The 12,548-nt window shown below is 41.0% G+C and overlaps 1 protein-coding gene across 1 annotated transcript in view; it reads right to left on the bottom strand.

Moving 5' to 3' along the window:
- Positions 1 to 12,548, bottom strand: part of e2f6 (E2F transcription factor 6) — a 27,027-nt gene that overhangs the window by 7,963 nt on the left and 6,516 nt on the right. Inside the window, exons 3-5 of the mRNA XM_037685236.1 lie at positions 10,366 to 10,406; positions 10,229 to 10,281; positions 7,352 to 7,538 (exon numbers count right to left, since the gene is read on the bottom strand). Of these exons, the coding sequence (XP_037541164.1) occupies positions 7,352 to 7,538; positions 10,229 to 10,281; positions 10,366 to 10,406 (281 nt within the window). The remainder of the gene's footprint in view (positions 1 to 7,351; positions 7,539 to 10,228; positions 10,282 to 10,365; positions 10,407 to 12,548) is intronic.

Raw genomic sequence — 12,548 nt, 5'->3', positions numbered from 1 at the left:
TCATCATCATCACACCCTTCACCTGGTTCTGACCTATAGCATCAGATTAATAACTTACTGTAACTGTCAGTGTACAAGCCGCTACTTTTGTCTCACACTTGGTACCCCGCAGTTTATATGCAGGAGTGTGTTATTTATGTACTTTTTTCAAAGTTTATATTTTTTATTTTATTTTGAAAGACTTCCCGTCACTGACAATGATTTTCCTTTGACAGAGCTGGGCGCTCATGTGTCCCAGCACCCCACTCCTCATGGGGTCTGGCATCTGCAACACAGGGTGAACGCCCATCATGGTTTCAAATTCACCACCATAACTCCACCCACTCTGTCATCATGTGACCAGAAGTCTAACCTGAATGACCAGTGAGCTACTGTCATGGACCCATCCTCCAAGATACACGTGCACTAACGAGGCTTCCTGTTTACAGCAAGCCAAGGTAAAAAAAAAATAAAAATACAGTAAATACTTCAGATCAGTTTCTGTAGTTTACAACTCGTGCACGGAACAAACTTTGTCAAAAACACGGAGGATTTCTTATGATGCAGCTTTCAAATTAAAAGCTATCGATGTGGCTGTCATAGAAGGAAACAGCTCAAGAAGTTTGCCAGTGGGTTCTGACAGCGTGGGACACTGAAAAAATCCACTCCCATCAACAGATTTTAAAAGTCTAAACTGCTGCGGGTCCCCGCAGTGAGGGACCCGCAGTGAGGGACCCGCAGTGAGGGACCCTTGTGTTGGTGACTCATCCTTGTAAAAATGCAAATCAGACATCTACTTTAAAATGTCTTAGTGTGATGGAATCATTTTATGGGGTTCCCCTTCAGATACGAACAGATAATGGGACCCATTTTACTGGAAAACAAGTGAAAGACCGGTCAGCTGAAAAACATGTTGAATGGATTTATCACATTCCTTATCATCCACAAGCTGCTGGGCTGATTGAGAGAATGAATGGACTGTTAAAAGGAATGCTGAGAAAATTAAATGACAAACATGATTTGACTAACTGGAAAGTAAATTTGTTGCAGGCTGTGTTTCAATTGAACAACAGACCCATTGCACCAGGCACCACTCCTCTAAATCGAATGATCACGGTTTATGATACTCCAGAAAAAAGAACCAATCAGAATGTGGAAAATTGATGACAGAGCAGAGCTGCCTGTCAGAGCAACTCCTGGATCTGCTGGAATAGATCTGAGGACTCTAGAGCCAGTGACATTGATTTCAGGTCAAATTCAAGTTATAAAAATTGGTCTGGGTCTGCAATATCCTAAAGGCAGGAGAAGAAAAATGGGTGCATGTATCTGTAAACAAATGTTATATAAGAGAAAACTAATGATTCTTCCTCTATCTGTAAGCAGTACTTTTTGCCTCTACAGCTTGATGTTTCCTTGATCTTTGCTGACTGGACGGTCGGGGCCGCCCAGGAGTCAACATGGGAGAAGCTGGTGGCAGGTGCCCGTCAGATGGGAGTGCAGGCTGTTTGGGCATCACGTGCCTTGTCGGAGGCGCCATGGTCCTGATGGTCAACGTCTCATCAGCAACACCAGGACGTGTCTTGGAGGAGGATCAGGTGTTCACGTTTGGTTGAAAAAAATGCAAGCAAGATCAGAGTGCAAAGTAACTTCACATGTTTGAAACACAAAAAGCTGCCTGATAGGGCACAACTGACTGTCCTATGTACAAGTGTCGGGCACGCTACAACAACCAGTGATACCTAAGGGATGTCAGATTAGAATTTATGTGGAAACCCCACTGTGTAACATGTATAAGAACGGTACATGTAAACCAGATGAAGGAAGAAAAAAAAAGGAACAAAGTTTGACTTTACTGCCAATCAAGCAAAGGAGGAGGAAACATGCTTCGTTGGCAGTTACCCAAATTGGAGTCTGGATGCCCTCAGTAGTCATGACTCAAGAAGAAACGGCCAAAATACTGCTAAAAGAAATACACTGGCAGTTGAAGATGTGGGGGAGCACAGAAGAAGTGCTCTCCAACATAACTGAAGCTTTAAACTGGATCCTGTGTACCTTGCAATTTTTCCATGCACAGCTGCAGAAGGAGCGTTTCCAGAGGGTGGTGACCACATCCAATCACCACGAGTGGAGGAAGCTGTGAAACATTTCTAGTACATATTGGGTAGCTATAAAACCTGAATCGACAAAGTGTACTGAATATATGTGTGAAGGTTATTGGGTTCAGTATCTTGTGAGCAATGCAACTACAGCGTGCAAGTATCATGTGTTACGTGAAATTATGCGGGGCGGCTGATAAAGGAGTGGTATGTATTCTGCAAACAGGTCATGTTAACCCATGTTTAACCAAAGACGAGGTATTGTGTGATTGGACTCATGACATAAAAAGTCATCCTCAATTACCTAAGGTGCCTTTCTCTGGATGTGTGTATGGTGTACAACTGTGGACTTGGAACAACCAGACTTATCAATTATAGTTCCACCACTCGACTAACAGAGGTACAATGGCAAACTTTGCACGTACCCTGGCGAGTCTCCCTAGGCCGTTTCAAATGTGCATTGAATGGGTCTACAGAGCTGAAACGAATGATTGAATCACATAAGTCAAACGTGTCTGATCTAACAGTGTCCACCTGCATTGCTCAAGGAAAGGTTTTACATGTGGCTAAGCTAATAGAGCAAGTGTCGGCTCACCATTGGTGGGATATATTCACAGGAATGTCATCTACGGCGCAAAATATATGCAGTATCTCCTTTGCTTGTTTTGATATTATGTATTACCATATGAACATTATGTAACCTGGGCACTTGTTTCTATGTTGGAGGAGTGAAAAGAAGAATAACTAGTTTGATTTGTAACACTGCTTTATAATGAAAATAGTATTAATAATAGAGGACCATTGGTTAGGGACAAGAAAAACCACCATGACAATTGACCCTAAAGTCCCAGAGGATATCATGATATTGAACTATCATGTTAGTGGCAATGTAATTAATCATTCTTTTCAGGGTTTTAATTCCCGTTTGGAATTTTTAGATTTTATGTGTGAATCAGTCCAAGAATGGGTTGGCAGGCAATATCCTGAAGATTTTGATTTTGAAGGGAACAATTTTCAAAATTAGTCAGAAAACCAAAGGGTGGAATGAGTTGAGAGTTTGATAAAATGTCGTTTTTCTGACTATTTTAACCTGTGATATAAAGTGGGTTTTTTTGCATGTTGTTGTGAGTAACCCAAAGGCCTGAGGGGGAGGCCCGGCCCGCCTCCTCTTGTACGCTATCTGGAGGTTTTGCTCACCCTAGCTTCTCACGCTCCCTCGTTAGCTAGAGTTTTTTAAGCTTCTCACGCTATCTCAAGGGTTTTTCACAGACTTTGAGTCCAGGTGGGCATGTTGCTGGGAGACGTTCCCATGTAATGCAGAGAGTATTAAAGTGTGACACTCAGAATTAGAGTTGGAGTCTGCTGTGGATCCTGATCCGATGCCCAGCCAATTGATGTTACCTTTCTACTTGGACTGAAATGGCTCCCCAGTCGGTGTCACGGTGAGGGGATTTACATCAATGTTCGATTTGTACTGAATGTGCTTGTGCTTTGCTTCGCTGTATCTGTGGCAGTTTAATAAATGACACTTATTATCCTAGCAGAACCAGCCCGTGAGTTTTCATTCATTGCTCCGACCTTTCCCTGAACCTGTATTTTTGTTTAAGATAATTTCATAGAACACTTACTTTAAAGCAGCATCTAGAAACCAGGAGAGAAAATGGCGCTCTTCTAATGTTGAAGAATTTTATTTAACTTGGAAAGATAGTCTGCTAACGTATAAAAAAGCTCTCCGTAAAGCTAGAACTTTATATTACTCATCTTTAATAGAGGAGAATAAAAATAACCCTAGGTTTCAGTTTAGTACTACTGCTAGACTAATTAAAAGTCCCATTTCTGTTGAACCATGTATCCCTACAACTATAAGTAGTGATGAACTCATGAGATTCTTTATAAATAAAATTATTTCAATTAGAGAGAAAATTCAAACCATCCTTCCTTCTACTATCTCTAGTCCCCTGTCAAATGAGACAACTTTAAAAATTTCACTAGAGCCTGATTTATGTTTGGACAGTTTTTGTCCTGTTGAGCTCTGAATTGTCAAAAATAATAACCTCATCCAAACCATCCACATGCCTGCTAGATCCCATCCCAACCAGACTGTTTAAAGAGGTATTTCCACTAATTAATGTCCACATTTTGGATCTACTTAATTTGTCTTTAATGGATGGTTATGTACCACAGAGCTTTAAGGTTGCTGTAATTAAACCTTTACTTAAGAAGTCTGATCTTGATTCAGAAATCCTGGCCAACTATAGACCTATATCTGATCTAACTTTCATCTCAAAAATTCTAGAGAAACTAGTTGCAGGTCAGTTGCGTGAACATCTACAAAGAAATAATCTGTTTGAAGAGTTTCAGTCAGGGTTTAGAGCTCATCATAGCACAGAAACAGCACTAGTAAAAGTCACTAATGATATTCTCATGGCCTCAGACAATGGACTTGTGTCTCTACTGGTCCTGTTAGACCTCAGTGCTGCATTTGATCCAGTTGATCACAATATTTTACTACAGAGGCTTGAATATGATGTTGGGATTTCAGGAACAGCTCTAAAATGGTTTAAATCATATCTATCTGATATAAATAATGAATCTTCATCATACACCAAAGTTAGTCATGGAGTTCCTCAGGGCTCAGTGCTTGGAGCAATACTCTTTACTTTATATATGCTTCCATTAGGTAAAGTTATTAAACAACATGGGATAAATTTCATTGTTATGCTGATGACACACAATTATATTTGTCCATTAAACCCAATGAATCCAATCAGCTACTTAGACTACAAGCATGTCTTAAAGACATAAAAACCTGATGACCCTTAATTTTCTCCTGTTGAACAGACAAGACTGAGGTTTTGGTTTTTGGACCTGAGCACCTTAGGAATGAATGTTTCAGTCTTTCTTCCTCCTTAGATGCATTAATCTGTCCTCCAGCTCTAATGTTAAAAATCTTGGTGTTATTTTTGATCAGGACATGTCTTTTATCCCCCACATTAAAAACGTTACTAGAACCTCCTTCTTCCACCTGCGTAATATCACTAACATTAGAAACATCTGATCTAAAGATGATGCAGAAAAACTGGTCCATGCATTTGTCACGTCTAGACTGGACTATTGCAATGGTTTATTATCTGGGTGTTAAATACTTCTTTAAAACGTCTTCAGTTGATCCAAAATGCTGCTGCCAGAGTCTTAACTGGAGTTACTGGGAGAGATCATGTCTCTCCAGTTTTAGCTTCTCTCCATTGGCTCCCTGTCAAATCCAGAATAGAATTCAAAATCTTACTTCTAACCTACAAAGCTCTCAACAACCTAGCTCCATCTTATATTACAGACCTTATTGTTCCATATTTTACTAACAGAGCACTTCACTCTCAGACTGCAGGTTTACTCGTGGTTCCTAGAGTTTCCAGAAGCAGAATGGAAGGCAGATCTTTCAGTTCTCAGGCTCCTCTCTTGTGGAACCAACTTCCAGTTTCTGTCCGTGAGGCTGACACATTGTCCAGTTTAAGACTGGGATTAAGACTTTCCTTTTTGATAAATCCTATAGTTAGGGTCAGCTTGGGTTTCCTGAGCTGTCCCTTAGTTCTGCTGCTATAGGCTTAGACTGCTGGAGGACAAACTGACCACAATTTTCACTCTACTACTGTCTTTACTTACTCTGCTCAACCTGTTTTGTATTTGTAATTATTTTTTCTATCCTTAACATGTGTTTGTCTTTCAGGTACACCTGGACCTATATCTGTACCTGGACCTATATCTGGACCTGGACTTATATCTGGACCTGGACCTACATCTGGACCTTGACCTATATCTGTACCTGGACTTATATCTGGACCTGGACTTGTATCTGGACCTGGACCTACATCTGGACCTTGACCTATATCTGTACCTGGACCTATATCTGGACCTGGACCTACATCTGGACCTGGACCTATATCTGGACCTGGACCTATACCTGGACCTACCATTCTGTGTTCGTCTGTCTCTCCTTCCTGTCCTCTCAACCAGACGGTCAAAGCAGATGTTCTCTTGTCCTGAGCTGGTTCTGCTGGAGGTTTCTTCCTGTTAAAGGAAGTTTTTCTTTCCACTGTCTCCACTGTGCTTGCTCAGGATGGGAGACTGCAACGAAGCCAAGATTCAACTTGTCTGCTGGATTCCTTAGATAGAGAACTTTACTAACTGGCTTTTATGTGAATGTTCCTGTAAAGTCCCTGAGACAACTTGGTTGTGATTTGGTGCTTTATAAATAAGCTGAATGAATTGAAATTTTATGTCCAGTGGTTATGCTTACTGGTCGATATGTATTTTGTTCATTTTGAAGGTGTAAAGCTGTTAACACTGAAACTTCATGTTCACGTGGGATCATCACCTGGACTCTGGTGAAAGCAAGCCATAGTCAGTGAGCGCCATCAAGTGCCTGATTCTTGTACAACAAGTGCAGCACAGATACAGCTGGACCCGCAGCGTAACAGCCGGGGCGTTTTATTTATGTACAAAATTATGATTTATCTTATATTTAATATGTGCGGCTTAAACACAGGTGCGTTAGGCTGAGAATTACGGTAGTAGTACTTCCTCAAAATCCAGTTGTGTCCGACCATTTTTTAATAACCTTTGAGTTTAGATTAATGACTACAAAATCACTGAGAGTAAATTTTGTGTTTGTTGAACGTCCAGAGGACCAGACTTAATTTTTTTACATTTTTCTACCTGGATTATTGAGCAGCATCAGGAGATTCAATTTTAACAATGAATTTAAGGAAATGGGGTCAGTGTGTCCTCCAGCAGTCTAAGCCTATAGCAGCAGAACTAAGGGACAGCTCAGGAAACCCAAGCTGACCCTAACTATAGGATTTATCAAAAAGGAAAGTCTTCAAACTGGACCATGTGTCAGCCTCACAGACAGAAACTGGAAGTTGGTTCCACAAGAGAGGAGCCTGAGAACTGAACGGTCTTCCTCCCATTCTGGTGCTGGAAACTCTAGAAACCACAGGTAAACCATTCTACACCAACTAAAACCAAAAATGAGAACAAAGCCTGCTAAAAGCTAAACAAAGCAAAAGGCTAACTATTAGCTAAATGTAGCAACAAAAAAAAAGTAAACCAAGTGACTAAATGTTAAAGTGGCTGTGCCATCTTACTTTTCAAGTCGACTCAAAATGAAAAATAGTTTTAGGAACCATGAATGAAAGTTTCATCTGTTGTGTTATTCAGCCATAGAAACATTCAAACACAAGAGTTCTGCTTTTTACTCGAATGACCCGTCGACTCACATCCACTTCACTCTGTTAGCCGACTGCTTGTCGATCAGATCGATGCCTTGCAGCACGTTGGTGATGTCATAGAGTCGCCGCCGCCGAGTTCTCAAGCTCGTGGTGGCGTGTCGGAGGTCCAGTGAGTCGCTTGGTGCCTTCAGGAACAAATCTAGGAAGCGACGGGTCAGAACTCCCAGAGACACATCTGAGAACGACACTGGGCTTAGTTTAAGGCAGAACAAGTAGAATACCAATGTAGGGCTGCAACAATGAATCGATAAAATTGATAAAAATCAATGATTAAAAGCGTTGGCAACGAATTTCATTATCGATTCGTTGTTTTGCGCTATTATGCATTTTTCACGGCGCTGCGGAGCCGTTTTGTTCACCTGCAGTTCATTGTCAACGCTGACTGACTGAATAAAGTTTGAAAAAAAAAAAACTCTGCAGCGCGAGTTGAGCAGAGCGAGGGGGGAGGAGGCAGAGTGTTTTCAAAGGAAAATAAGTAAATTTTACAAATGACCAACACAGCAAAAACTGTTTGACCCAAGTCCTCCAAAGAGTGGGAGCTCTTCACAAAGATAAAAATGAGAAACGTGCAGCTTTGAAAAGTGACAACACGACACGGGAGAACCACGGAGATAAACGTAAACATGTGGGAGTCACGAGGAGGAGGAAGGAGCTGCAGCTGATACAACTCTTCATGTGTTGCAGGTGAGTCTCTACAATTTAACACTTTGTTCTGTTTCAAGAGACAAAACATAACGTCAGTCTCTCTGGTAGATGAAGCTGTTTGTTTGTTTGTTTGTTTGTTTATCTGATTAATGACGGTGATAGAGAACGTGTGTTACTTTTTATTTTATTTAATTGGTACAAGCAGTGTTTAAATGTGATTTATAAATAAATCTAACACAAAGATAATAATTTAATGATTAAGCTTCAACTTTTAATTTGCTGGCAAAGTCTGAAGACACTGCAGGTATGGCAGGATGAATTGCATTTAAACAGGAATTAAAGTAATTTATTACATCTACTCAAATGTGTGTAATTAAGTATTTTATATGTGTGTGTGTGTGTGTGTGTGTGTGTGTGTGTGTGTGTTTAATTGCTCTTTTAGCTACTTTTGCCTGAACCTAACAGTAGGTATGTTTACCATACCATACCACTTTATTTATAAAGCACTTAAAACAGCTACAAGACCAACCAAAGAGCTGTACAGACAGAACAACAGGTAACACACAAAGCAAAATACAAAATGAGGTAAATCAGAATATAGACATAAAAACGATGCAGATAATGACGACAAACCAGCGTGGAGCATACATGGACATAAGTAACCGGATCAAATGGCCGGTCGGAATAAAAGTGAGTCATGTAAACTCTCCGTTGGGGTTATTTTTTGTGTATTTGGCGCGATCCGATATAATTTGTGATCAGAACGAAACGGGTGGTTTACGCCGATTCATAACCCGATGGGTGCGCATGTAAACGCTTGATCTGTTCGTTTTTATCTGATGGTGAAAAACTGACCTGACTGTGCATGTGCCACTTTGCCATTTCCGCCTGGCTAATGCTAATAATATTAGTATGTCAGAGGAGCAAAACTGGTCGGTGAGCGACAACATTTCTACTAGAAACTCTGAAAGAGCTCAAAATGATCTGTATCACCTGCAGCTCAGTCAGGGAGTGCAGCAACGTCTCCACCATCATTTAAACCTGTCGCAGGTCCATTTTGGTGCTCAGCTTTGTTTACGTTCACCCCGGAAGTAAACTGGAAGTAGAACTTCTTCTTCTGTGGTTTTTTTAAGGAGAGTTTACCACTCTGCGCATGTCAGTACTGCTGTTCAGAACAAAGCCTGCTGCATGTAAACACTCATCATGAACAGATTGTGCCCGTGTAAACAATACATTTGAATTATTTAATCTGAAAACATTTCAATCCGGTCAAAGAATTCTGCGCATGTAAACCTAACACTGTAAGTGAAACAAGGCATTTCTTGAGTTGCTGTAAATTATACTATAAAACATATTTACTGTCTCATTCCAGAAAACAACAACAACATCCTTCATGATGGACAGACATCATGGACACCACAGCAGCAGCTGTCTTCACTGAAACATCCTGAACATGATCGTCACTGACATGAGGCCTCTGTCCATGGTTGAAGACGAAGGCTTCACTACAATAATCCACACTTTTAATCCAGGTTACAATAATCCACACTTTTAATCCAGGTTACAATAATCCACACTTTCAATCCAGGTTACAATAATCCACACTTTTAATCCAGGTTACAATAATCCACACTTTTAATCCAGGTTACACTCTTCCCTCAAGGACACATTTTACAAAGTAGCTACATACTGTGCAGGTATAAAGATACATTTGTATATATTTTTGTGTACATTAATTTTTTTAAGCTATTTGACTTTTATTTTTTATAATTCAATATTTTACTAACAGAATAGTCAAATAGCAACCTGTTTTTTGTGTGAATTGCTATGTCAGTCAAATGTCAGTCTTTTTTTCTTCTTTTTGGTTTAGTATTTTTTAATAGTTATTTTATATTGTTTAGTATTGTGTTTTTAGTGCTGTGAAGTGTCCTTGGGTGTTTTGAAAGGTGCTGACAAATAAAATGCATTATTATTATAAATGTTCAATTTTGGAATAAAGGGGTGGAAATTTAAACGTTGTTGTTTTTTGCCGATTCATCGATTTATTGAAAAAATAATCGGCCGATGAATCGATTATTGAAATAATCATTAGTTGCAGCCCTACATCAGTGTCTCCCATCTCTGAGGGATTTGACCCCCCCCCCCCCCCCCCTTAAAGCAACTCTGGACAAAACGTTTGAAAAATGTTTGTAAAAGCAGTGAAAGTAAAACCGAACGAACCTTCTCTGGGGGTCACCTTGGCTGGAATCGTGTTTTCAAACTGATGTTCGCTGCTGCTGGAAAAGATCAGAAAAGGTGAGTCCAGAGGAAGGCTGCAGGGTTCAGACTGGTCCTGGATCAGATCTCATCAGTCTTACCAGATCAGCGGACACTCTGGAGACTGAAGACCTCCGGAGCCCTGAAGGTGAGAAGATGGAAACACAGCAGGTGACAGCTCACATGGATTGGACTTACAAACGTTCTTCTTTTCGTTGTATTCTGTCAGGACTCAGATCTCTGTGAGCACTGCTCGGTACAGGCAGCCCGGCTCAGCTGATGAAAACCACCTGACCCGATGAAGACTGCATGACGACCACCAGGCAGCCCGGCTCAGAAACAAACGTTAAATTCATCTGTGGGCTGAGGAGAAATGCAAACTGAAGACATGTCGTCTTTATGACTTTGCTGTAGGGAGGTCTTCCTCGCACGTTTCCATAGCAACAAGATGGACTTTATTACTGTGTAGAGATACAGATGTTTAGTGACCTGCTGGGTGACCACATGACCCTATGAAGACCACCTGACCTGACCGCCTGACTCAGTGAAGACCACTGGACGACCACTTGACCCGATGAAGACCACCTAGCCAAATGAAGACTGTGTGACCTGATGACGACCGCCTGACCCCAAGACCACCTGACCCAATGACGATAACTTGGCTCAATGATGACCACAAGACCTGGCGGAAGACCGCCTGGTGCCTCCTGTCCTGAAGAAGACCACCTGACTGAATGATGACCGCCTGAACTGACCCGATGAAGACCATCTGACCTGATAAAGACTGCATGATGAACATCTTATGGGATGATTTTTTCATTCATTCATTCAACCTTTATTTAGACAAGTAAATCCCATTGAGCCTCGAGGACTCATTTACAAGAGAGACCTGATTTCAACAAAGAAAGATGACAACAATGGACAACAGCAACAACAATAAACAGTTATTAAAAAGCATACAGATTTTTTTACAAATAAGATGCAAAAAAGTAACAAAACAGCTAGATTCCAAGACAAACGTAGAAAACTAAAAACAGGAACATGTCAGCATTGGTCCCTGCCAGGAGTCCAACAGGTTCTTAAAGACACTTAGAGAGGTCAAAGGTCGAGAGCTTCAGATGATTTTACAAGATATTCCAGGAAACAGGAGCGGAGTAGGAGAAGGTCCTTTTGTCTAGTTCAGTCCTCACTGAGGGAACACTGCAGGTAATGATGTCCTGAGAGCGCACGCTGTAGCTGCACTCACACAGAGACATGTAGGAGGAGATGTATGAAGGCAGCAGACCAGGAAGTGATTTAAAGATGAAGATGTACCAGTGAGAGAGTCTGTGTGAAGTTAATGGTGACCAGTTAACCAGTGGATACTGGGTGCAGTGGTGGGTACGATAATCACAGCCAGTTATGAATCTTAGTGCACCATGATAGACAGCATCCAACATCTGCAGCATCCAACATCTGCAGCATCCAACATCTGCAGCATCCAACATCTGCAGGGTTCTTGTAGGAGCGTTCATGTAAATAATGTCACTGTAATCAATGGAGGGAAGGAAAGTCACAGATACAAGGTGTTTCCTAACATTCAGGGTTAGACAGGATCTGTTTCTGAAAAAGAAACCCAGTTTAACTTCCAGTTTCTTTAACAAGTTTTCCACATGGAGCTTAAAAGAGAGATGTGAGTCGACCAAGATACACAAATATTTATAGGAATCAACAAACTCAATGGGGACACCATTTGAGGATGAGATCGGAGGAAGAACTGCTGGGACCAACTTCCTGTTTGAAAAAAGCATCCCTTTGGTTTTGTCGGCATTTAGGACAAGTTTGAGGCGAAACAAATCAGAATGGATGATGTCAAAAGAAGATTGCAAAAGCTGGACAGCCTTAGTAACTGTTTTATCTAGACAATGAATCAGGGATGCTCTGACCTACATTACCTATGTAGATTGTAAAGAGGGTGGGTCCTAAGACTGAGCCTTGTGGTACACCATTATTGACTGTTAAATAACTTGAGGAAGTGCCACTATGTTAAACACATTGCCTCTGATCTGAGAGATAGTTAGAGAACCAACCAATGGTGTGTTCTGAGAAACTGATTTCTGAGAGTTTATGACACAAGATGTTCTGATCCACAGTGTCAGAATCTTTAGACAGGTCTAAGAAAAGTGCAGCACAATAATCCTTAGCATGCAGTGCTTGACCCGATGAAGATTACCTGACCCAATGAAGACCGCCTGACCTGATGAAGACCAAATGACCTGATGAAGACCACTTGACCCGATGAAGA

Source organism: Nematolebias whitei, chromosome 12 (genome assembly GCF_014905685.2).
Source record: "Nematolebias whitei isolate Nwh7 chromosome 12, NemWhi1, whole genome shotgun sequence".
Lineage (NCBI taxonomy): Eukaryota > Metazoa > Chordata > Actinopteri > Cyprinodontiformes > Rivulidae > Nematolebias > Nematolebias whitei.
Note: the sequence above shows the minus strand (reverse complement) of the source record. Positions and strands in the feature narration are given on the sequence as shown.